Genomic DNA, 27173 nt, shown 5'->3' on the forward strand with positions numbered 1-27173 from the left:
TAACATTAGACAATTATTTAGCCATGTGAATATGGCTGCAATGTCCCTTATTCTGGTGAAAACATCTATTCATACGCATGCATCTATTCATGTGCACATACATGCAGGTCATTTTAAGTTTCCCTACAGCAGAATAAAGAAGTACTGCATGGTTCCAATCAATTGGTTCATTTCACACAGGTAGTCTTGTGTGATCTATAAAAGCATGGCCTATGCATCATTAGTTTTGGACTGTCAGTCAGCATGCACTCAGCAGCAACTTACTCACCATTTTTGTAAGTATGTCCTTCGAGTATAACAGAAAGCCAAAGCGCTGTTGTTGACAGGCTCTTTTTATAAGACACTGATTAGCTGGGGAGCTCTGTAGTCATCAGCCATTGGTTGACACGGAATTGTAGACTAGACAAGGTGGTGGTTGTTGGTGAAATCACCCAATCTAGAGCTAAGGGGATAACAAACTAATCTCAGTGGTATCATGACATGATGGTTTCTCTCTTGTTAAAACTATCCCTTTGGTTTTTCAGTAGGATAGAAAATAGATCCACATGCTCAAAGTCACATTGTAGATCGGATTTATGTGGTTACTGTAGGTTTTGTACTAATATTAAAATATGCAAAGTAACAAGTACTAAAGCTGTCAAATGCTGTAATTGTAGTGGAGTAGAAGTAACAAAAATGGAAAGTAAAGTAAAAGTACCACAATATTGTACTGTGCATTGTAAGCAGTAAGCACTTCTATAGTACTTGAGTAAATGTACTTTAAGTTACTTAGTTTGTCCTCCCTTGAAAAACGCCTGTGCATGGTTTCTGCCTGAGGCTAATTAGTTTACACCAGCCAATGACTAGATTACCAGCTGTACTAATCGGATTGATATACGTAATGGTCTTAACTCAAAATGTATACATCACACAGCTTTATATCTTCTACATTATCTCAAAAACTACAAATTGTTTCAAAGTAAAAAAGTGTGCATTTCCACCAGTAATGTGGATGTTTTGTGAAAGTATGAAGGAATATGGAGGTTCCAAAGTTGAACTTGCCTCCGACAGTAATATATAATATTGTAAACTCAGCTGATTTTGTATCTTCAATAGGCCTATATCCTGAATAACAGAAAAAAGTTGCCTGGAATTGTCTGAGGGGAAAGTGGTGAAAATTGCTTGTACAGTATGACGATAGACATAAGGCAAATATTTTCTGGCCATAGCCACTTTGACATTTGTGATGACGGCTATGGCCGTTTTTTAGCCCAATGAGTGTTTTTATGCAAAACTAATGCTTGGAATGGATTCAGCATCATGAAAACCCTCTAGTTTGACATGTCACATGTTACTTAAAGCAAAAGGAAACTTAGAAAATATTTGGCAACTTTTCTTCTGTTATTTAGGATATATTGAAGATACAAAATCAGCTGAGTTTGTTTTTTTTGCAATTAGTTTGAGGTTGATCCTGTATTTTCCATAGATTTCCTGTACTATAGGAGTCTACTGGCCCAACACAATCTCCAATGCCAACCTGTGGGACCTCACTACACAAGACACAATAGAAACACAGATCAGGAGGAGGAAATGGACATGGATAGGACATGCACTAACATGATGGAACCCGCAAGGCAAGAGGAAGAGAGGAATGCCTAGATAAGAGCCACCTGGAGAAGAACCACAGAGGAGATGTCATGGCAACAACTGAAGCGAAGAGGATGGAGGAGCCTCATCAAAGGCCTATGTTCCTCAGGGAATTTAAAGGCCTATTAAAGTAAGTAAGTACAGTTGTAAGTTGTATTTCTTAAGTTTTAAAAGTTAAATATAAAAGAAAACTATAAAACATTTCAAAGTGAAAATCATACAGTCCACATTCATCTGGATTTTTTTAAATTATTACAGCTTGAATGGATTTTCTAAGTGAAAGTAGCCTCAAACTTTTGAGGTGAATATAGTATAGAAAGTGTATAATATCTTCAGTGTGCTCGCTGCTACTGCAGGTGTAGTGTACAAAAGATGCATAATCTTGACAGCAATATGCAGCAGTACACAGACTGTACAGTGATATTGCAGTCAGCACAGCTGACTAATAATAATAAAAATATAATAATAATAACAATCGTTTTTTGTGTTCACAGCCGGCAGTAATAATAATAAAAACGTCTGGGTTTCCAAGGCTAGTCTCTCACTGACTCGCTGACAGCTGACGCACTGGACCAGGGCTACAGCAAGCCCAAACAAACATCAATGTATATTGATGCCAGATACATTTAGCTAATATTGCTCAAACTGAAATGCTGGAAACCGTTAACAGCTTTCTATAGACACTAGCGACACTGCGTGGCCATTTACTGTCACAGTGAATCTCAGTCATCTTTTTGATCCGATGTATCGATTCTTTCCATCCATCCTTGAGCTTGGGGGCGTGTCGTTGGAGAAGGATGGCGTCACACGCACTCAAAGGAGTCAGACCGCGAATACCAAACAGCAAACAGAGAAGGAAGGACATGAGGAAAGGAATCATTCTTGAGGGTAGCAAGACCACTCGGGTCTGGGCGAGTGGTCTTGGCGACTCGCCAAAAAGTAAAATCCACTCGGCCCAAGCAGAAGACCATTCGGCCCGGGGCGAGATGCCTTCCCCTTTTGGCGAGAAAGCTTCACTTTTTGGCTAGTGTTTTCTTCACTTTCAGCAACTGCAGCCTTTGCTAGCTACTGTGCTAAAGCAACAAAAATAACATCCGTGCGCAAACCAAAACAAACCAGGGTTGCCACATATCGTGGATGTGAGAGTGAAACAAGCAACAAGGCCAGTTCAAAGTATAGGTAAATCAGAAATGGTCCGAAAATTTGTATTCAATTTGTCTTAAAATGAATGCATTTCAAACTGGGTATTATATTGTCTGCAATGCATATCTTATCAACAGAATACTTTACTGAATATTTCACAATAATATAACACAAGAGTCAAATGTACGGTCAAATGTAATGTATTTTATTTAAATATAGAAACAACAGTTTTTACAAAACATATAGAAAAAAGTAATAAGTGAAAAAGTTGAAAGTGAAAAAGTTCTCAAAAAGTTGTTGTCATATGTACAAAAACACAGTTTCAGTGAAAAAGTTGAAAAGAATTCTCAAAAAGTTGTCATACATGTACACACTGTTTCAGTGAAAAAGTTGAAAAAAGTTCTCAAAAAACACTTTTGAAAGTGCTGTGTAGTGCAGTGTGCTGTCCCATTTCAGTGAGTTACCTCGGGGCATCTCCACACTGGGCCATTCACTTCAGAAGCAATCTTCAGCATGTCCATGATGGTCAGATTGTCCCTTTCAAAGTCCTTCCACAACTGGGCCAGATTCCCCTGTGTAGCCTTTGTTTGCCTTCGCTGGTAGCGGCGTAGCTTGTTCTCAGACACCATACGCAGCTGGTAGTCGATCAAGGTAGCTTCCTTGTGCAGCAAATCTATGAGTATATAAAGGGGCAAGTTTGCTCGCTGTGCTTTACGATTTAGGCGGTTATGCCACCCCTCAACATCATTGTTCGTCCTGATGGCACGCTTGTACATACACCAGACCTCTGGCTTCCACTGTCCACTTATCCAGGTGGACCGCATGTAGTCAACGAAGGGTTTCAGCTCCTCTGAGGCACGTGCTGCGTGCACGTTGAATGCACTTTCAATCTCATCGGCGGGAAGATATTGAAGGGCAGACAACATCTTCAGGTATTCTCTGACCTGTGGTATGGTTTTGTACGGCTCAGATTGGCTTGGTTGATAACATATCCCATTTTGTCTCGGACTACAGTCTCCACCACGCTGTCAGCTGATGTGAAGATATTCTGCTGAGTGACTTCAAAGACCTTTTTGTAGCACTGCACCTTAATTTCAAAGCCAGGATCTCCGTCATGGACGTGGTTGTGCTGTCCAGGTGTGTATACGTCCCCAACCTGCGTCACTGCAGCATAACAGGTCAGATCTTTTCGTCTTACACAGCAGCGCCAGGTTGTCTTCTCTCCACTCTGGCCTCTCAAGTTGTAACTATAGCCATAGCTATCAACTAAAAGCCTGCCGCCACGCTGTGTACCACCTTCGACCATGGTGTAACGAACTGCTTCTGGAGCTGCTGCTGGCTGAGGTTCTGGCTGAGGTTCTGGCTGAGGTGCTGGAGCTGCTGGCTGAGGTTCTGGCTGAGGTGCTGGAGCTGCTGGCTGAGGTTCTGGCTGAGGTGCTGGAGCTGCTGGCTGAGGTTCTGGCTGAGGTGCTGGAGCTGCTGGCTGAGGTGCTGGCTGAGGTGCTGGAGCTGCTGGCTGAGGTTCTGGCTGAGGTGCTGGAGCTGCTGGCTGAGGTGCTGGCTGAGGTGCTGGAGCTGCTGGCTGAGGTTCTGGCTGAGGTGCTGGAGCTGCTGGCTGAGGTGCTGGCTGAGGTGCTGGAGCTGCTGGCTGAGGTGCTGGTGGAGCAACCAACCTTCTTCTCGTGTTCTTCAGAGGTGCTGGAGCAACCAACCTTCTCGTCTTCTTCGAATTATTTCGGGCCTTTAGAGGGCAGCAACGGACCATCTTGGGGCTTCACTTTCGGGTCGAGTGGTCTTCCCCTTTTGGCGAGAAGTCTTCACTTTCCGGGGCGAGTTCTCTCGGACAACCCGCCCCGGAAAGTGAAGACTTCTCACCAAAAGGGGAAGGCCACTCGCCAAAGGTGAAGTCCACTCGCCGAGGCGAGTAGTCCGGTATTCTTCTTGAGACATCTAGTTCAACTAGTGAAGATAGTTCTGAGGAAAGATATGTCATTGGAATGCGAGCAGTGTCCAAGACAAACGGCTTGTTTAGCGACAACTCTCGTGCCCGTGGTGATCATAAAGTGCAGGAACAAACAGCAAGAGGAAGAAAGTGTTGATGTACAAGCGGTATGACGGAATCCGAGGTTTGATGAATTGAACAATGTGGACCCTGTTGTAAACAAGTGTAATGCTTAATTGGGTCGTCCACTCACAGTTAACAGTCTTTGTATTGAGTTTGTGCTTGAAATGTACTAGATATATACTATTCAGATTGCCCCCGCCTGCAGGCGGGGCGTTACGTTAAAATAGTTAGAGTACAGCATCTTGCAATGGGTCTGGTCCACAAGATTCGATACACCACCAAGATACCCATGTACCTGTCTAAATACTTCCTTAATGTAAACGAAGTCCACACCCACAACACCAGAGGGAGTGCAACAAACCATGTACAACCCAGATTCGGCACAAACAAGGGACTAAATTCTTTTCGCTCCTATGGCACCAAAATGTGGAACGCCCTACCAACAGTCATTAAGACATGTGAATCCCTTGACTCCTTCAAAACCGCTCTCAAAGGGCACCTACGGATGGCTGCAATTCGAAACTGGCCTCTGTAAAATCTGAATCCCCCCCACCCCCCCCCCACCCCATTTTCCCTCACTGTATATTGTATCTTTTCCCTTTTTTGCTTCCCATATGATGAATTTAGCTACATAGAAATGTCTATTTGTATGTCTCTAAATGTTTGTATGTCTTTAAATGTTTTGATGAATTGAACAATGTGGACCCTGTTGTAAACAAGTGTAATGCTTAATTGGGTCGTCCACTCACAGTTGACAGTCTTTGTATTGAGTTTGTGCTTAAAATGTACTGTAAATTCTACAAACTGTTAATAAATATTTCAATCAATCAATCAAAAAATAGTAGGTGGCGGTAGTGCACCATTTAGGTTTGCCAACCGGCATAAAAATAGAAGAAGAAGAAGAGGAAGAAGAAGGGGGTTGGGGGCGGCGCGATTCGACTACGTAACACGACACGGCAACATGGTGGACTCAAGAGAAAAAGGACTGCAAGATTATAGAAAGAAACTGCTTGAACACAAAGAAGTTGATGGACGTCTTAAAGAATGTATGCCATTTAGACCGTTAAGTTTCAGCCTATACCTTTTGTTTTGCAACATTTTCGCAATTTCGAGAATGCAGCGGTGTAATAAGTAGGCTATGCTAGGCTAGGCTAGGATACTGCTGCGTCAGTTAACCCAAACACAATAGTAAATGCATTTTAAGTATAAAGATAAAGCCATTGAAACTTTGCTTGAGCATTACAAGTTAGATATTTAATGAGTCTGTGCGTTATTTTACCGTCTGTAATCCACAGTACGAGAGCAGCTGAGAGAACAGACCAAACAGTATGAAAAGTCCGAAAATGACCTGAAGGCGCTTCAGAGTGTCGGGCAGGTAAAGGGATGCTTTCAGACATCATTATTCAAAAATAAATACTGTTTTATTAATAGTAACGATACTTCCTCCTAGGCTAGCCCTAGCCCTCCAAGCAGAACCCAATGGTACTGAAGTTTCTGACATTTTGTTCGACCCAGACCATGGGGTCCTGTTCCACTGCTACCATGCCACCTGGGACGCACCCATTTTAAAACATAAACAACATGTTTCGTGGCTCCCCGCGCTCTATGACGATATTATTCAGTGTGAGGCTTTCTGAATATGTGAAGTATAAGTATCCACACATGCCGCTGCGAATATCTCCTGTGGCGCGGAAGCCGTTAAGTATTTTTAATCTATGTTTGCCCGATTTGGAAGCTTGGATTAATCTCTTCCTTCCTTGTTTATTGACACCTCATTGTACCGCCTATCTGGCTAGCTAGTGGCGCTATAGCTATGACAGAGCAGATCAGAGGCAGGGACGTAGCCGCACAAGCCAACCGCACACCGGGAGGCGGTACAATAAACGGTAAACAAACAAGAAGAAATAAAGCGACCAAATCGGTCAAACAAAGATTAAAAATACTTAGCGGCTTCCGCGCCACAGGAGATATTCGCAGCGGGATGTATAGCTACTTAAAGTTCCCGAATTCAGAATAACTCAAGTAAAATAACGCCGTCTTTTGGCGCAGATCCTATTTTAGAGAGAATTTCTACATCCGTGTCCAGGGATTTCCATACGAAAATATAGTCATGAACAGGGACCCTACGTAAAACTCATAAAAATTTCAGAAAAGCTTTACGTAGGGTCCCGAGAGGGGCTAGGCTAGCCCTGAAACATGACTAGACCATTGTCATGTGAACTTGGCTCTGGTCCATATCTCGGACCAGACTCGCTAATGTGAAGTTGTGAACCATGGATGGCTATCTTTCTCCCGTCTCACTAACAATGTATTTATGTTCTTTAGATAGTTGGCGAGGTCCTCAAACAGCTAACTGATGAGAAATGTAAGTCTAGTAGGCCTACAAATAAAATTAATTCTAATTGTAATTTATTCTTGGTCTGTCTTTTAGATTAGATATATACCAGTTCTGGTTAGGAGCGTAATTCACTGCCTTTAACCTATGATATTACTATGATTCCTTTCAGTCATTGTCAAGGCTACCAATGGCCCAAGATATGTGGTTGGTTGCAGAAGACAGGTATGCGGTTTTGATTGATTGAAATATTTATTAACAGTTTGTAGAATTACAGTACATTTAAAGCGCAAACTCAATACAAAGACTGTTAACTGTGAGTGGACGACCCAATTAAGCATTACACTTGTTTACAACAGGGTCCACATTGTTCAATTCATCAAATAATTTAGAGACATACAAATAGACACTTCTATGTAGTAACAGAACAGGAATTCATCATAATGGTGGTCACAATATAAAAAAAGTATCTGATCATTTAGTGTCATTGTCCCATATTATAATTTTTTAAAGCACATTTCTCTTGTCTAATAATACCATGGAATAATTTCCATATGCAAACAGCAGGCTAATGTGAACTGTGACCTAATGTTGTGTTTCAGCTGGACAAAGCCATGCTTAAACCAGCTACTAGAGTGGCCTTGGATATGACAACGTTGACTATCATGAGGTGAGCAGAACTGCTGAATGTGTCAGCCATCTCATTCCTAGGAGTAGGAATGGTTATGATATTTACAATTTACGCTGATGTATTTAGCTGACTTCAGTAATCTAACTAGTGATAGTTAACTCATATTTTGTCAAAGATTACAAAAATAATTAACTTATAAGAACTAATTAATACAAATGAACACTAAATAATAACCACAAGCCGTATAAAAGATTGCTAGTATATGTAAGTGTTCACCTATAATGATTGGACACATAAGCTGCATAATTGCAAGTTTCAATGTCAAAAAGAATATCGGCAATGCTCTGCCAATAAGCGTTTACTCGAGATTATTGAACAAGGATTGAGCCTAAACAATGGTTTGTTGCACGGTTGTTGTGAATGTTGTGTAGCAAAGTATAAATTAGGCTTTACGTGCGTCACATTCAATAGATAATGCAATATAATTGTTCTTCTGCAGATACCTGCCTAGAGAAGTAGATCCACTGGTATACAACATGTCACATGAAGACCCAGGCAGTGTGTCTTACTCAGAGATTGGAGGCTTGTCTGAACAGATCAGGGAGCTCCGAGAGGTACATTTCAGTTTGGCACTTGATGCAGGGGATTTTGTACACCTCCTTTGCAGTTCTAATAACATATATGATTAGCTGTGATTACTGTTACAGTGTTAGAGGAAAGATTGTTTAATTTGATAGCAAATTGCAAGATACTTGGAAACCTCACGTTATGAGTTGGTTATCACATCAGTATGTGTCTCTGTTGTTTCAGGTGATTGAGCTGCCGCTCACCAACCCTGAGCTGTTCCTGAGAGTAGGCATCATCCCACCCAAAGGATGTCTGCTGTACGGACCACCAGGTGAGAGGCCTATATATGTCAATACAGCTGCTAAACAATAAGTTATGCAAAAAGGAGTAGGCATGTGCTCATCTCACAGGAAAATCTTTGCAGGTGCTGGAGTGGAAACCAGCACATCATTTGTGATAAGCTGTGGCCAGCTCTCAGTTTACGACTGACCGGCCAGATAGCAAAATATGTCTCATAGATTTCATGCTCCCAAAAGTTTATTCAGCAAACGATTTTAAATTAAGTGTGTGTGCTCAGGAGGTATAGGCCAGTCAATCCAAATAACATTAAAATTGTAAATGAAATAATTTGTGGATCATGGGTTCACGGGTTGAAAGTTTTCATGATTCTGATTCCATTGCAAGCATTTGTTAATTGTTTTGCACAAAAAACACTCCTTGGGCTAAAAACATCCATAGCCGTCATCACAAATGTGAGGAGGTCATCACATTACATTTGGACAAGTGTAAAGAACATTGTAAAGGAACTTGTGTGTGTGTGTGTGTGTGTGTGTGCTGTTGACTAACAATTCTAATTTATTTTATTTCTGATTTTTATTGTGTTTAGGAACTGGAAAGACTCTTTTGGCTAGAGCAGTAGCCAGCCAGCTTGACTGTAATTTCCTAAAAGTGAGCTGATATTAAGTCACAGAATATTGTCATCACAACAGATATTTCCCACTACCTCGCAGTCTCTTTCATGCATTCTCTTTCTCTGTGACATGCTCAGGTGGTATCCAGTTCCATTGTGGACAAATACATTGGAGAGAGTGCCAGGTTGATCAGGGAGATGTTTAACTATGCCAGGGACCACCAGCCTTGTATCATCTTCATGGATGAAATTGATGCCATTGGTAAGTTGCCAATAAATATCTGGGCTTAAAATCATATTTTTTGTTATAAGTTAACTAAAATAAAACAAATCCGTAGGGGTCACTAATTTAGCATAGTTCCATGAAAATGTCAATTACAACATGGACATGCAGGTCAATTTGATATAAAACTAATTTCTTCAAACCATGTTATAAGTTATAACCTGTCAATGTTTTAAGGTTGAGTGTTTTCCAGTTCAAGAATGTCTCTTTTAACTGACAGTAAGCCTAATGCTGCTCTGGTTGCAGCCCTAAATTAGTCTTTACCAAACATGCTTGTGTAAAGTGTAAACTCTACATAACATTACATAAAAGCTCTAAACTGAATTTCGTTGTTTCATGAAAACAATGACAATAAAGATCTATCTATCTATCTAATACTTTATGCAATGTAAATACAAGTTATCCAAATTTAAGGCTATCCCATTGTGATGCTGTAAGAGTAGTCTTCAAATCTTACAACCTATTTTAATTTGTAGGTGGCCGTCGTTTCTCTGAGGGAACATCAGCAGACAGAGAGATTCAGAGAACTCTGATGGAAGTGAGTGTCACAGGCTTATTAAACCTTACCTAATCACAGCATGCTCTCTGAAAGCCTTTACACTGTTAAAGATTTTAAACGGTCAGATTCAGCTGAGCTGCTTGCGGGGAGGGCGATCAAACCGAATGAAAGGGGCCTCCACACTCAAACCTGTGGAAGAATCCTTTTTTAATTTGTGAGCTTTTTTGGCCAGATCTTCACGCCTTGAAGAGAGTCTCTGAACAAAAGCACACAAATGGAAAAGATTCTTGCACAGATCTGAGTCTGCAGATGACCTTTTCATTTGATTGTTTAACAAATGGGTTCTACATGTTTTCCGCATCAATGGATTGTATCACACACATATGTTTACGGTTCCACTTAAAGCTTGGATAATGAATGTATTTTTCATCATTCCTTTCCTATGTACTGTGTATTGTGCACTATGTCTGCAGCTGCTGAATCAAATGGATGGTTTTGACACCCTGCACAGAGTAAAGATGATAATGGCTACCAATCGGCCTGATACACTGGACCCTGCCTTACTGCGACCTGGGAGACTCGATCGTAAAATCCGTATGTTTACCATTTCACAGAAGGAATATTTAGTTCACCTTGTGTGAAATAAAATGTGTTCGTTTTAATGCTGTGTTAAAGCTACAATCATCAGATAATTATTCGAATGAATACTACATTATTAAAACCAACCTAACTAGCACATCTGCAGTGGTTGGAGGTAGTCTCCTTACTCATCAGTTGAGAATAGGGACTTTAAGCAACGACTGTTTTCAGGACGGCTCCGCTAGGTGGAAGTACGGGAGCTGTGACGCAGTCACCGTAGCTGTCAAAAGCGTTAAGCAAGCAGCCGTCGGTGACGGCGACATTGGTTCCCATGGTGTCTATGCAGCATGTGTCAAACTTTTTTTTTTAAACACCACATCGCGCGTCAGCTAACTTGCCGATATTGCTTAATTCTTACATGCGCTGGACATGATCAGCAGTGGAAAGAGGGAGGTGCTGGAGCAATCTCTTATTCTAAAACCGTTTTAATAAACATGGTTAATATGACATATGGTAGTGTTATTTCTTCATTCAGAGCATGCCAACACATTACACAGCATAAGAGAGGTGATGGAGCAGCTATCATTTCAATAAACATGGTTATGACATGGCGTTGTAGACACTACGTGCAAGTGTAGCTTCTCCTGTAGTAGAAAGGGCTGCGACGGCAAGCAGGTTTATGTATCGAGCACTGATCCATTTGCGGTTGCCGACTGCCGTAGCCGTCGTTGCTTAAAGTCGCTATTTTCTGACCAAGGGATCCTTTGGACACCTAGTGGTTGACAATGTCATTCAAGTTATTTGAATTGAAACACTACGAGACACTCGAATGTTTAACCATCTTTATTTGATTACCTCTGTCAGGAAAGACATAACACTGTATGGCAGGGTGTAGCCATATTGGATAGTTTGTTCAAGTTTCAATTTCAGAATGTTTTGTTTGCAGATATTGAGCTGCCCAATGAGCAGGCTCGTCTAGACATTCTGAAGATTCACGCTGGACCAATCACCAAACATGGAGAAATAGGTCAGTCTTTGAATGTGGTGGTTATCCTATAATAACCTGCAGCACATGTATACAATATGGGGCCTTTAGGTTTAGCTGTCTCCTCTCACCAATATCAACATAAAGTAGCTGACACCTCTTATTGGTGATTGGTCATGATATTTACTTCAAATTTGTATGCATGATCAGTGTCCTCTCTTATGATGTTCTATTGTATTTTGTCATTGTTAGATTATGAGGCAATTGTGAAGCTCTCTGATGGATTCAATGGTGCTGATCTCAGGAATGTCTGCACAGAAGCAGGTAAATCCGGTTGTAATCATATTGTGATTGGGTTGTATCTAAATTTTATTTTAAAAATCCGGTTTTAATCATATTGTGATTTCTCATTGACTGTTAACTCTGCTTCTTCCCCAGGCATGTTTGCCATCCGTACGGATCATGAGTATGTTACCCAAGAAGATTTCATGAAGGCTGTCCGAAAGGTTGCAGATTCCAAAAAGCTGGAGTCGAAGTTGGATTATAAACCACTGTAATTCCCCTGTTGCCACAAGGACCACTGGGGAACATCTGAGGATTTATATTACACCCTGTACTTTGTATCACAACACTATCTAAAAGAAATGTAGACACATACGGTATACATATTCAACAACCTAAATATTATTCCATAATGAATATTATTGGGTGTAAGGACTAAGGGTTAAAATTTTCTTCCAATGATTGGTGGGGGAAGTTTTTGGAATGTTGTGGGTGTATTTGAGTAATTTGTGAATCATGTTGGGTTCACAATGTAAGGTGTTGGTAACAACTGATATTAAATGTACAGCTTTTCTTAAGTACGTACTTTTGTTTGTTTTGAAAATAAATGATTTACATCACCAGATCTTTCTAGAATTTAATCAAGGTTGAGTTTATGAATTGGAAAACTGTCTTGACTTTATAACATTTTGAGATAAACCTTCTCTTTTTATAATTCAGCTGTGACATTGAACCTTTTGTACAATATTAGTTATGAAATAATTGAAAATTACGTTTGGGGCCTTAATTTACAACATATACTATGTTAACTGTTAATGTTGCATCAACATTTAAGGGGCAAGAATCTAGACTAGAATCTAGTCTGTATGTTAAAGAATAACTCTTCCACATTATGAAAGTATGTCAATTAGGTAAGCTAGTTTATTTCTAATGAATCATTGTATTGTCTGATTCATTATGTGCCAATAATTAAAAGTCTTAAACACTTGTAGGCTAGTCCTTTAAATAGCTTTACATTCAAGCACTGTCTGTGACTTTCACAAATATTTTAATTGTTACAATGAGAGGGGGACTGCGGAGGAAGGTTGCTTTGAATTGCCACAACGTTCCAAGTAACTCCGCCATAAGATGGTGGTAGAGTCACAAGTTGTGAAGTTGCACACGTCCAATGTCAAGCTGTCCTCAGCACCTGCTTTCTCAATGCCAAATACTCGCTGCGTGCAAGGCAAAAACAGTTGGGAATTTATAAGGTGTGAAGATAGATAAGACAACTAACTGTTGCGAAACTATGACAGACAGATTTATTTATAAAAACTAGACTAGAGTCTAAGATAATAACCGGCCTCAAATAAAAGAGATTGCAAACTGCAGTCAGATTCATTTAAATGAACTAGAAGGCATTGGATATTTGGTATGGTACGAATACAAAGACACTGACGTGACTTGACCTTGGAATACGTTATGAATGACACTCCCCCTCCCACCCCTCTCTGCCAAATACTCACGGATGAACGTCACGAAAAGTCTAATGGCGTATTTAGCTGTGTGTGTGTGTGTGTGTGTGGGGGAGGGGGGGGGGTCTTGATTCTTCATTCAATGGAAGCCAAGAAGACTATAATTGTGTTGCCTTAGCGACTATAAATCAACAGCATCACCGAGTATCTTCCACCATTCCCAATGAAATGTTTCGGTCCCTGCTGCCGTCATTGGGATACGAGACACCTGTCCTATGATTGGCTCGCAATGATAATAGCCCTGCCATTGAAGAATTCTGGCTCGTGAGAATGGGGTGTGTCTCTGGCAGCCAGAGGTACACGCCTCTTATATAAATGCTCAGTACAACCGTTCCGCAGAAGCAGACGGACGAAATTATTAAACTCTTTCATAGAGCGTCAACACGCATGCTGCAGTTGTTTCACTGCCTGCGCCAGCACACTGTCCACTTTCGATTTACAAGTAGGCTACACGCCGTGTTCCGTCTCGGGGGAAATATAAGGCAGGTTGTGAAGATTCCCTAATCACCAGAATTTGTAGCAGGTGTGAATTCATGTCTGTATATTCCACAAGGATCTACTGGTGAGTATGACTGTACCTTTGCGACGTTTTACTTTTGTGTATTTACTTTGAATGTTTTTTAGTTTTTTTTTTTTTTGTCCCTGGGTTTCTCTTTGGAATGAGAATGATTTGTTTCTCCTCGTGTGTGTGTGTGTGTGTGTGTGTGTGTGTGTGTGTGTGTGTGTGTGTGTGTGTGTGTGTGTTGTATGTGTGTGTGTGTGTGTGTGTGTGTGTGTGTGTGTGTGTGTGTGTCCTAAATGTCTCTGATGATAACCTGTTTTATAGTGGTAATTTTTATTGTTATTGTTTATCCTTGCGTTTTATTCAACTTCTGTGTGGTGCAGCCTCTGAATTTGAAAAGGTCACACTACAAACAAAAGCCACAGACTTCCTATTTATTATCAGTATTCTCCCTGGTTATACTTTTTGTAGTGCGTATGATAGGCTATATAGTGTTACACTTTAACTATACGATTTTATTTGTTTAATCTAAAGTCGCATCAAGTTCTACACATCAAGTTCCATCTAACAGCAAAATGGATCAGCCTAGGTCTACATCATTGGCACAATGACATGCAGGTGCATTCAGCAGGCAATTTTGTGCAGGCAGGGTAGAAATTGGTCTATTGGTTGCTGCACTTTGGTTTTCTTTACCATAACTATAGATTAGCCTACTTGATATAGACTTATTTGAAGTAGTAAAATTGTTTTCCTGTCTGCAGACTAAATGTTGGAATAAACTTTGCAAGCCTCCTGTGTAAAATTCTGCAGGCCTCTACACCAGGAAGCTTTCACTTGAACTCTTTACTGTAACACACAGAGGCTCTGCTTCTTGTATAGGTTTCGTAGGTATGCTATGTGGAAAGCCCAACTCTAGAAGAACTAGAACCCATGATGGCAGATAATTCCATTATCATCTTAGTTACAAACATTGTGTAAACTGTGACCCTAAAATGAGCTGTTCGATTCATTGTCTGTCGAAAGAAACGCAACTCTCTTCCCTTGTCGGATTTGTGAACAAGATAGTAAACTGATCTCCATCTGTATTCATGCACAGATTTTACTCCTAGCTGACCCCATTCATTCAGCACACTCCTCAGGGTTCTGAGATGGTCTGACCCCCCCCCCCAGGACAAATCTTCACCACCATACATACGCAGTTACGCACCACCTTTAGTGTTGTGTAACTCAGCCAGCAGGCAGCTCAGCATTGGCACGGAATGTCGGCAGCCTTGCCTCGTCATCACTCCAGCAGAGATTTATGATATAGTAACATTTGGAGGTGGTACAAGGGGAAACAATGTTAATAATGCAAGATGTAATATCCCATCATGTGCAATGGGTCAGCCCACTGGGGCAGACAGCAGACAGGCCTCTGGTGCTTACATGCATAATATTCAGGGACACTCAGCCTGTAGACCGGTAGACTAGTTTTGAATTATGCTTTAATTTTAAGTAGCAGTTGTCCTAAAGATGTCTGTGCTGAGTACACAGGATTTGTTCATTTTAAATGATCACCCCACCCTGTTACAATTTGTGGCCTCTTTATAATAAATATATATATGCTGTATTATAGGGTTGGGGACGGGGTTAAGGAGAAACATGCTCAATATAACTGTTGGGCTATCCAAACTATTCCTTTTTATATTTATAATCAAAAGCACAATTTCAATGGGATTGGAACACTGCAGTGCATATCTCTATTCTCTACTTTAGTGCTTACTGGGTCAGTTGTGCTCAAGAGCTAAGTGGCTTTTACCACAGAAACAAAACCAATGAAATGACAAATCCGGTCAATTGGCTGCCAATGCCATGTCTGTGGCATTAAGCCACTGGGGGGTTGAAGTCATCTTATAGTGTCCTCACGGGTATAAAAAATAACATGTCACAGTGCCTATTCAAGATACTGATCTAATATTGAGATCCTATTGATTTGATTGTTCTAAAATGGGGTTCATTCATGGATTGTCATGTGCCAGATATGTCCATCACGGCTCAGGGACTGGTCAGGCACTAGGAAGCGGGCAAGATATGGTGTGCATGATCTTCCACTAGAGCAAAGGTTAAGAGTTTTAATGAAACACTGGCATGTAGACGGGTACACCCAATCACCCAACCTGTCAACACAATGATTTGAGCCTAGAAGAGTTGGATACATGGCAGAGCTTAAGTCTACAATCCATGGTGCTATGTAGAACTTGTCTTCCTACAAAGTTTCTGGCTATGATTCTGAGCATTGCTGAATGGATATAGTTCATAGACATACTGCATACTGTTAATGTTTTAGGCCATGATGTCCCCCTTGCTGTGAACGATGATGTCATGATTGTCATGCATTTTAATGTTCACTTGATTACAGAACACTTGCATGTACTTTCAATATAGAAAGTGTTCCACTTCGACAAAGGAATACAATTGTTAAACCTTGCCTGACACTTAAAAACAGTAATGCATCCGACTGATATGTATGTACATTCACTCCCTCCTGAGTTGAGCTGTTACGTGTGCACCCCTACTTCCTTCTCATTGTGCCCCTTTATGTTTTATTAGGCCGCTGTTCTGTTATTCTTAGCCGAGCAGGATGTTTATACGATCCCTGAGCAGAAATATGACTGGCAAGGCCTTAGTGTTTATCTTTATTCCCTCCCTCCACTCTTTCTTCTGCTCAGGTCCTCACTGTCACCGTTCTGTGTTCATCCCTCTAACCGCTTCTCCCCTGCTCTATGTCTGCCTCCTCCGCACCCCGTCCCCTCTCGAGGATGAAATGAGCTCAAGAGCTGCTTTGGCTGACATTGTTTCCATGCTAAACCATGCATATCCTTCAAGCTTACTTTTTTACTTTTAGATGTCCGGCCTTTGTTTATGCCTAGCATCTGACTGGTGCAGCAAAGGGTTCAGGTGGTTCAGCCAGTAACATTTCATGTCACATTTAAAGCCTGGCCACCTACTCTGCTGTGATGATGTTATTGTTAACTTGACAAGTGACAAAAAAGGGTTTGTATAAATTTAGGGATGGAAAAATAGATAGATGAAGTGCAGTTGATGTCGCTCCAGGGTGTAACGATGACCCAGTGTGTTATTGATCGATGTTACGCAATGCTCTCCACCTCGGTATAAACTCTTGCTTCTCAGATTCATAATGGTAAGACTAATATAAACTTAGAGGATTATTTATCCAATCCCAAAAGATATGTACCACAGCATACCGCATAGTATTGTTTGAAATGATTCCGGAAAGATCTGGTGTGGGGGGCAGTTGGACAAGACAGCCAGGGGGGTTTGCAATTATTAGATTGACAAGCATATAAAGATTAGATCAACAGAATGACCGAAACATTGCCAAGCCCTAGTTTGTATTTTGGAACAAATCTTTATTGCATTGATGAATGTAGGTGCTTTGTCCATAGTTTTTGAACAGAAAATAGTCATTTTGACCGTTTCTTAGGCAGAATAAATTGATCAAACAAATGGAAATTCCATTACATGTGGAGACATGGGTATCTTCATGTAGGAGTTGGTAGATATATGGGTCACAAATGGAGACAGATAGATGCATCTGTATTTTGCGCAGTGCTTCTAATGGCTAAAAGGTTTTGTCCTGATGGCAGACTGTTCACAAACTGAAAGTGTGTTGCAGATTTTGCCATTGAAGGGGATTTACCAAACACTATGCGGTATGCTGTGGTACATATCTTTTGGGATTAGATAATAAATAATCCTCTTTACGTTTATATTAGTCTTACCATTATGAATCTGAGAAGCAAGAGTTTATACCGAGGTGGAGAGCATTGCGTAACATCGATCAATAACACACTGGGTCATCGTTACAACCTGGAGCGACATCAACTGCTGAGGTTTTCTACCCGACAATAGACAACATAAACTTTTCTTGTCCTACAACATTGTCTCCAAATGATAAAACCTTTTATTTTGTATTAAACTACTGTACTTTAGAAAGACTACTTTGTAGTATTAAGTTAAAAAAAGTAATATCGCCCCCAAAAAATGTGTGATTCTTAGATTTATTTAAAACATTTCTGTGAATGTGTGACCTAGCAGCTCATGTTTTCTGTTGGTGACCACCATCACCACAGGCTAGTGGCCACTGACCACCATGGCACCAGCCTTTAAATAGAGAGCGTGAGAAGGCCACTCCATTTTGTCTCAAGAAAACACCCCTGTCTGGTCTGAGGGCAGCTTTTTCTTAACATACCATACCATTTCTTGCTCTACTACTGTAGCTCTACAGAGTACAGTAAACATGGATAAACAACCAGCCGTAGGGCTGGGTGCAATAACCACAATATCGCCATACCGCCGGTATGTAACGCATACCGCGGTATCGGGTTCACCGCGGTTAACCCCCCCCCCATTTTTGTTTTATTATTTTATTTTATGAAATTAAAAGTGAATCATAATAAACAGTGACGCTCAGTCAGTCTAAGACTGCCAGCAACACAACAACACCAGAGGGAGTTCAAAAAACCATGTGCAACCCAGATTCGGCACAAACAAGGATTGATTGATTGATTTAAATATTTATTAACAGTTTGCAGAATTACACTACATTTCAACTCAATACAAAGTCTGTTAACTGCGAGTGGACACTTGTTTACAAGAGGGTCCACCTAAATTAATTTCACTCCTATGCCACAAAAATGTGGAACGCCCTACCAACTGTCATTAAGACATGTAAATCCCTTGACTCCACCCACCCCTTTCCCCCCTCACTGTATACGTTTTTCCCCCTTTTTACCTCCTTTATGATGATTTCCTGTTTTTGTGCATAGTGTACAAAATGATATGATGAATTGAAAATGGTGGACCCTCTTGTAAACAAGTGTAATGCTTTATGGCAGGGGTATTCAATTAGATTAGGCCGGGGGCCACAACTGTAGAATGATTGTGTGTGTGGGGGGCTGCACACAGTGCACAGTGTGTGCGCGAAGCGTGGAAATTTGTGGGTTCTCAAAATGCTTTTTGTGCTCAAACACGAAGATTTATGTATTTTTCCGCACAGTAATGAGCAGGATATGTCTAAACGGGTATATGCTACCTTAGAATAGATGTAGGCCTAGACCTATTTGACAGTGCATAAACGGCATTGCTTTGACATTAACGACCACCAGCTGGACACACACACACACACACACACTCTGCTGTGGGCAGTTCAGAAACCCGTCCACGACCACCAGTGACATCATCGTTAGGCAGATTGTTTTTTAAACAAGATTTATTTACGTGATTATTTACGTGAGAATTATTTACGTGAGAATAGTTTATCAGACTACAAAGATCAGATTACATAGAGCAGTGATTCCCAAAGTTGGTTCCGGGGACCCCCAGGGTCCTTGAGGCAGTTCCAGGGGGTCCCCAGGGAAATGATGGTTTGGAACCAAATGGACCCTTATGGGTCTGTAACTCGGTGTACAAATGGACCCTAACAGGGTTTATTATCATGAGAATGATGGCTTCCATTTTCGCATTGCAACTTTTCAGGACTAGAAAGCCTGCAGTTTCTATTAGCTTGGATTCTCCATTGATGTCACTGTTGGGTGGGTTTCTGAACTGCCCACAGCCCTCCTATGTGACACAGACCGAGTAGGGAAAAAAAGTGCAATTTTATCATGATCATTATATGAAGATAGGTTGAAAAGTGGTCCTTTAATGATTACTGTCATTATGGTAATCTCTCAATTAATATCGCACACACCATACCTGTAACTTTTATTAGCCCTCTTATTATTCGGGGGGGGGGGGTGGTAATTACCGCCATACCGGCGGTATGGGGGCCGGCAATAACCGCGGTAATAAAAATCCCATACCGCCCCAGCCCTAACCAGCCGTTGCTTTAATCTAAAATGGAAAGTTTAGCCAAGCTTTGATGGAACTGAGAACACTGGTTTCCGCCTAGTCAAATAACCACTGCATGTATACAGCATGCTGACACAATGCCTGTCTCCTCATTGTTGGTGCAAGACAAGTGCACATGAACTTGTATGATAGAGATGGCTCATGCAAGCAAACCACATCATTTAGGTGTTGCAGTGTGCAAAAGATGCTGCTTGGTGTGTTGTGGTCATGACTGGCTAAGTAAAGATTGTGCCTCAATGCAGTGAATTAAAAACTAAGACTTGAAAAGAAGTGATGCTGTTGATATTTTGGGTCTTTATTATTTCCTTGATCGGAGATAAAGCCAGTAAAGCCTCGGAGCATATTTTTCCCCATTTTGAGATCAGAGTTTAATTTGTCATGACTACAACAGAATTCTATTGCATATTAACCGAGGAGGATGCATGTTTAAGCTGTGCTTTAAATGTCAAACTCTTCTGTGTGGACCTGCTCTTAATGTCATGTTCACACAATTGAAACCTTCTGTTGACAGCACTGGCTGTCTCGCATTTCCATGCAAGGAGTACTCTAACATCCAACCATTTCCATTATAAACGTGGTGTTGATTTTTCATTGAAAATACCCATACCGGTCTGAGTATGAAATGGACCCATAGATTATCTTTATACATCATGAATTTGGCCTTATTTCACTGTGTGATCCATGGAACCCCAGGGGTCCTTGAGGGGGTTCTAGGAGGTCCCCAGCTACTTGATTGAGGAACCAAATTGACCCTTTACAGGTCTGTAACTTGCATTTACGTGGACTCTTATGAGTCCATTTGTACATTGCGCTATTAAATGTAGCTGAGGATTTTAACTGTGACTGGGATCCCACAGGTAAAAACGGTATCAAATCCCCATTTCAGTGGAGTAAATGCATATCAAAGACTGGGGGTCCTTGAAATGAATTGCTGTCTTGTTTGATGTGTAACCTCCAGTTCCTCTCCTTCTCTGACCCTCTGCAGTCCAGTGTTTATGCCCAGCCGAGACATGACTGAGGTGATGATCAACAGCACCCCCATGGATGACATGAGGCTCACCCCCAGCAAGGACAGGCTCTCCTTCCAGGTAAGGCGGACGTGCATCCATGTGTTTCATCCAATGACTCACCACTTCCATTCTAATCCCCTACCCTAGGGTAGGTCTTTTGTATCTATACTTTTTCTTATTGTTGTATGTTTTGGATTCATATGAGTTTGGACTGGCAGAAACAAACTGAATTTCTATGAGTCTAAGATGTAATATTCCACTACTCTGCGTTTAGAATGCTGTTGAGAAACCTGTCTAATTGGAGTGGCAGAGGCTGGGATTAGAATGAGACTGTTAGTTCCAGTACTGCACTTAAACTGGTAACGTTAACCGTACAAAATCCTGGGTCAGGCTACTTTGTGTTAATGGAACACGAAGACCTAATCATTTATTTTTAGATTCTTAAGCAAGCAAAGATATTTTTTGTGACAGGAGAGTAATTATTGCAGTGATATATTTTACATTACATAAACTAATTACTAGATTATCAACTGCTGACAGACTAGTAGCTATTACTCAATTCATCAACTGGAACACCCAGGTGCTGTTAAATATAGCTATACATTTTTTGTTTAATTCCTGTATTGCAGCAATGTTATGACTCAAAATAAAGCATGTTAGATTTATCCTGAGTACACTAACAGCCAAGGGGGCTTGGGAAGTCACAGGTCCAGGGTTTAAACATGCAGAAATAATCTAGACTCACAGAATTGACTTGGCTTGTAACATTGAAATATTGTTAACCATTGCAGGCAAAGTGAGATGGTAGTTATCAAGTTCCCACAAGATGTAATGAGCCTATATTCTGTTTTCAATTTGTTGGTTAACAAAGCTCAGATAACTTACAAATTCATGTTATGATTATGATAGACAAACGCATTATACATGCATGTAGAATAATATTCTACATGCATGTATAATGCATAAGTTATCGAACTCAACTTGGGGCGAGGGCCGCATTGGTCAAAAGGTCACTTGATGGGGGCCACAACCAGTTGCGGACGCACGCTCGATGTCTCAGTCAGTCACTGCTATATCTATCTATCTATCTATGCTCAGACCCAGCCAGCCAGCAAGCCACACACATAGTGCTCAGACCCAGCCAGCCAGCCAGCCACACACATAGTGCTCAGACCCAGCCAGCCAGCAAGCCACACACATAGTGCTCAGACCCAGCCAGCCACACACATAGCTCCGTAAGGGAGTGGTTGCACCACTCAAAAAATCTTCAAAAAACCGAAGAGGCTACTGGACATTGGAGAACCTGATTTAGACATGATCTGATGCAGGACAATGTCACTATGACAGAAAGAGAAGATGGGTCTGGCCACATTCATTCACCCCATAATCTCAGTGGAAATTGGGGAATATATTGTGAAATAAAAAGTCAGAAAACTGGAATGTGGGGAAAATGCCTTATTTTTACATTTTCTTAGTTCAAACCATTCCATGATTTCCCCATGCCCACACATCTGTGGGCTCTCTCTCTCTCTCTCTCTCTCTCTGAACAGAAACAAGTCGCGATGCGGCCCCTCCCCCTTCACCTATACACCAGTATAGAAGATTTTATATTATGCACATGCCATGGTCACATAACCATTATATGTTGAGTGCATACTTTGATGGTTACAGTTTTATAATCAGTTTTGATGAGTAAACCTTTGTGGAGATCTTCTCAGTTCTCATTGTATGCTAGTTACTGCCATTCAGGATGGAAAATGAAATCCATTTGGATTTGGGGAGAAGTAGTTTCATAAGGGGCTGGTATGAAGTACTTGATATAAAGAGAACATGTTCAGTTCACTAGTCTACACTCTACTCTACACCTGCCTTCATTTCATCTGATTGTCTGTCTGGCAGGCACTTAACAAGCGATCGTTAACTGTGTCTGTTAGAGAGAGGGGCAGAGAAGAGTGGCTTTGCTCAACTTGATTTATACTTATATTCTCCACTCTGATGAAGGTACATGTTCGATATATCATGCAGCCTTACTTATTAGCCTATATTTTGGCTATTTTTTTGCTTGAGGCAGGCGGGCCGAAGAAGACGACGGATCACCAGTTTGACACCCCTGAATTGTAGATGTTGTTGATAAAACCTAAGCTCATTATCAAACGTATTAACTTTACAGTACAGTTGGAAATGTAATTGCCCTGGCCTGTTCACACTATGATATATTAGGCAACTCCCCTTGAGAGGATGTAGAGTTGTAGATGTAGACTGACCGTTGGGAAGAGATGGGTTTCCTTTCCTCACAGTTGTAAGTCTGTCTAAGAAGATGGAAAATTAGGATGCCGGGGGTGGAGACGGAGTGCCAATGTGCTACTTCAACTTCCCACCTAGCTTCCTATCTTGGCTGTCTGCCCAAGGTCCCTGCCAGTCCTTGGAGAGCTTGTATACTGTATGAAGTGATGATGCTAGCATCAGTCACTTCCTCAACTCTGGACGTTGATGTCTGATTCAGATATTGTATTGTACTTCCCACACGCACACGCTCACAACATCCCCACTGCCCATCATCCCTGTGAGAACCCAAAATGGCAAGAACTGTCTTGCTGCTGACAATGTGTTGCTGTATCCTGCCGTTGGGAGTGAATACAAGCTATGACGTGTTGGCTAGGCCCCTAGCCACTAGGGGTCAACTGCATGGCAAGGTCATTCACTGCCTGACTCCTCTTAGTGTTGCTGATGCATAGTGAGTACGCAGGCAAGCAAATGCAGAGGGTGAATCTGGCCAATACACATGGATGCAAGCAGCTGCAGACACATTTGTCTCATTGTCACTGGTTACCGTCTACAAACTTTGTCTTAAACAAACATTAAATTCCCATTGACAATGAATGGAGAATTTTACGTCTGTGCCCCTCACTTCACACGGGGTGATTTTTTTTTTTTGTAGACTCACACATTGACATACTGTATAGTACAATATGTTCATACATAAAGCTGTATTTGGCACATGTGAAAGCTACAAAGGTGCCTACATGCTTTCACACTGACAAATTGTCACATTCACATAGCCGTTTACAGCACATTTAGTCTTTCTCCCCATTCCCTCTCCTATGGTGTTCATAATGACTTGAACACAGCTGGACCCCCTCTCTCTTACCCTCCCTCTCTCTCCAGCCGCATCTAATGCTTTCTTTCCACTGGGCTCTTTGCCCAGACAGCGACATCGCTTTCCCCATCCAATGTCTCCAAGTGAAATATGCAGGTCTAAAAATATTCTTCCACTTTATCCAAACAACAGCAAAAATGCTGTTCTTGGATCAGGAGTGGCAGGCTTTTCCCCCTGGGCCATTTCTCCAGTTCCTGAGAACTGAGAGTCTCGAGTTTGGTGTCCAATCTCTCCAGAACAGGGAACACATGTAATCTCAGTTTAGATCCACATAGCTATGTCAGCTCTCATAAACAAGTGTCTGTCTGGCTGGGCTTTCCTCATATTACCTTTGTTTTATTATTTAAATCCACATTGATGTCGGGTGCTGATTTCATGTTGAGAGGGAAACTGATAAACGGCCAAAAGACACGCACATCCCAAAAATACTGGTCTGGGATCAAAAACTATAATGTTATATAATAAAAGATCTGCACACCAGTATTGCTGCTCCCAATTTCTCTGACCTGCTTCCTTGGACTTTCACACAATGTGTAGACAGATCACCACACCTGTGCTGATTTCACAACACATCTACCACTGTAAGTTAAGTTGCTTGACAAATGATGCATTTATGTGCTTAATTTTCTTCATACATTTTCACTTGACTGTTAATTCAGAGTACTGCAATATACCGTATGCTCTAATATAATCTTCCATTTTGAGTGTTGAATAATCGGCTAGCAGTTGCTTTGGTGCAATAATGCCCCCTATTAAGTGTGATTTATACTGTTTTTCTTTTTTTTTATATATGAGATTCAATGTTTTGCCCTAATCTTGTCCCCTTACAGATATTCCCTGACCCCACAGACTTTGAGCGCTGCTGTAAACTGAAAGACCGGCTGCCATCCATTGTGGTTGAGCCCACAGAGGGCGAAGTGGAAAGCGGTGAGCTTCGCTGGCCTCCTGAGGAGTTCCTGGTCAGTGAAGATGAGGAGGAGAATAATGGCAATATCCAAAATGGACAGCCAATACAGAATTCTCAGCATTAGAAGCTGAGGTATCCCTTCTCTGGCCATCCTCTGTTCATCGCCCACCCTATACACACTGGCTGTACTGCACCTCAGATTTCCTGGCAAGGCACAAATTACCCAGTGATGCCCTTCATCTTCCTTAACACAAATCACTCCCAGAAGATGAACAAAACACACAGATATCCTGCAATCCATCTTTCTGGATCTCACACATCCAGTCAAACTTGAAGAGCAAATACGCACACTTGATAATTAAAACTTTCTACCATGCCTACCACCCTGTGTGTCTCAACCCAGAATGGTTGTCTCATTGGACAGTGGCAGATCAGTGCTCCATGGACAGCTCTTGCACTGCAGGAGGCTACTACTGCACCTGTTCTTTACTCCGAAATGGCTGGCGTTATGACCCCAGAGACTTGATACTCAATATACAGAACTGCTGTGGTACCCGTAAGGCGCTTTGTCTGTTTCAGTTACTGGACATTGTTAATTGTCTACTGAGCTGAGCCCATGCATAATCAAAGTGTGTATGTTGTGTAAAGATTCAGTGGATTGTTAATTTGTGGTTCATTTTGTGCAAGGTTGACTAAATGATGCACATTTATTGTGGGAATGCATCAGATTTTCATATAAATAGGAGAACCTGGAAGCTCTTTCACTGAAATTGAGAAAGTGAAGGGGGGGGGGGGGGGGGGGAATAAAACAAGTAATGTGCCCCACATGAACAATATGTTACTTAACCCATTCAGGCCTAAGGCCGATTCTAAAAACGCCTCTAAATCCTGACCTAAGGTTTCTGAAAAACTTCAAATATTGATATAGCAGAATCAAAATTTTTACATTTTTGAATACTGTACATACTGTACAGAACCCAAATATGGGTTCCCGGCCTGAGGGGGTAAGGTACAAATAGGGAACCCCGCCCAGAATGGGATAAAGGCTGATTTATGCACTGAGGCGCACGCATGCTTTAGGTTTAGTCCTCACCCTTGCCCTGCCTTAGGACAAACGGAATTTAAATGGTGATAATTTTGTCAAATTGACTGCTCTCATGACTAAATATTCGCTATAGTTCGCTATAGCATTCAAATGAGGAGCGGGGAGGATTTTAAAGATGGCAAAAGAAGATCAAGACTGATGGCGAGTCATACATTGATATACAAACCCAATGAAGGATATGTAAATATTTGCACCATAGTCAACCCCTGAGGCCTTGTAGTGCTTTGCGTCTCTGTGTATTATAGCTTTGGTCTATTTAATTGTGTTCATGCCAGAAGTGAAAGTTGACTCCTGCCTAGTCTTCCTGTTCTTCTGAACTCAGCCATAGTGTTTGACACCATGACATAATGTAATGCACAATACAGGAGCAAATTCACCAATGTTAATGCAATATCTTGATTGTATTAAATCTGGACATCGCATTGTAAACTAGTCTAGACCTTCCCAGAAGGACCTTAACAACAATGGCAAGGGGAACTGGATGACCTGTCGGTTCCTTTATTCTCAAAACATTGCCAGGTGATGTCAGTTCTTTTGGCACAGGGTCATTGATCTAGGTAGCATCATATTAGTCATTTGCTTCAACGCAAATGCTGTGGATAGTTATTTCTTTACATCCACCACTTATTCCCCATGGAATCAATTTAGAGTGTTTTTGGAGTGATGTCCTAACTTGTGTACACAATAATTTGTACTTTAGATTCTGTTTGCAGAGCATGTTGATTGGATTAGGGCTGTGTATGTACAGAACATCTCTTTCAGCCATTTACCACATACAGGTCCCACATCATTAATGTAAAGCTCAGGGAGATTAGCCGCCATCTTTACTTTTGTTTTTTTCTAGACCACTCTCTGTGACTAATAACAGAGGCTGTAAATAAACATTGGAATTTGCTATTCAACTGTTGTGTGGAAGACTGAAATATTTGCTGACACAAGAAAGTAATGAAGGTCTAACCCTCTTGTACAGTATCTTTGCAATGTCAAGATGTCTACCGGTACTTTCTGTTCCGTTTCCATTTTGAAAACTCCCTTTGGCCCCCTCACTTCACCTGCAGTGAGTAGAGATGGGAGTGTTACTTCCTGAGAAGAACATACTGAATCTCTGCAAATCGAGTAGCACGTGTACATGCTTACAAAATGTATATGACACCACATAC

At 41.3% G+C, this 27173-nt stretch overlaps 2 protein-coding genes across 2 annotated transcripts; both read left to right on the plus strand.

Moving 5' to 3' along the window:
- The first annotated feature begins 5741 nt into the window (after positions 1–5741).
- On the plus strand, positions 5742–12530 carry LOC310878090 (26S proteasome regulatory subunit 10B-like). Its single transcript, XM_083792203.1, has 14 exons — positions 5742–5880; positions 6130–6209; positions 7160–7199; positions 7342–7394; positions 7772–7839; positions 8300–8414; positions 8611–8698; positions 9254–9315; positions 9416–9539; positions 10037–10098; positions 10533–10653; positions 11585–11665; positions 11876–11947; positions 12062–12530. Exons 1-14 carry the CDS (start codon positions 5796–5798, stop codon positions 12178–12180), a joined length of 1170 nt encoding a protein of 389 aa, XP_083648329.1. The 5' UTR covers positions 5742–5795; the 3' UTR covers positions 12181–12530.
- A 1239-nt stretch (positions 12531–13769) lies between these two features.
- On the plus strand, positions 13770–26915 carry lbh (LBH regulator of WNT signaling pathway). The gene is made up of 3 exons (XM_083791186.1): positions 13770–13981; positions 20820–20922; positions 24832–26915. Exons 1-3 carry the CDS (start codon positions 13953–13955, stop codon positions 25030–25032), a joined length of 333 nt encoding a protein of 110 aa, XP_083647312.1. The 5' UTR covers positions 13770–13952; the 3' UTR covers positions 25033–26915.
- Positions 26916–27173: the final 258 nt, after the last annotated feature.

The sequence above is a fragment of the Protomyctophum parallelum genome (genome assembly GCF_964188405.1).
Source record: "Protomyctophum parallelum genome assembly, chromosome: 20".
In the NCBI taxonomy this organism is placed as follows: Eukaryota; Metazoa; Chordata; class Actinopteri; order Myctophiformes; family Myctophidae; genus Protomyctophum; species Protomyctophum parallelum.

Bases quoted from the DNA above. Each gene is read 5' to 3' on its own strand.
- LOC310878090 (XM_083792203.1), top strand. From the start codon at position 5,796: ATGGTGGACTCAAGAGAAAAAGGACTGCAAGATTATAGAAAGAAACTG. The intron at 6,210-7,159 runs GTAAAGGGATGC...TATGTTCTTTAG, and splicing joins CGCTTCAGAGTGTCGGGCAG to ATAGTTGGCGAGGTCCTCAA. The intron at 11,666-11,875 runs GTCAGTCTTTGA...TGTCATTGTTAG, and splicing joins CACCAAACATGGAGAAATAG to ATTATGAGGCAATTGTGAAG.
- lbh (XM_083791186.1), top strand. From the start codon at position 13,953: ATGTCTGTATATTCCACAAGGATCTACTG. The intron at 13,982-20,819 runs GTGAGTATGACT...GACCCTCTGCAG, and splicing joins TATTCCACAAGGATCTACTG to TCCAGTGTTTATGCCCAGCC. The intron at 20,923-24,831 runs GTAAGGCGGACG...GTCCCCTTACAG, and splicing joins AGGACAGGCTCTCCTTCCAG to ATATTCCCTGACCCCACAGA.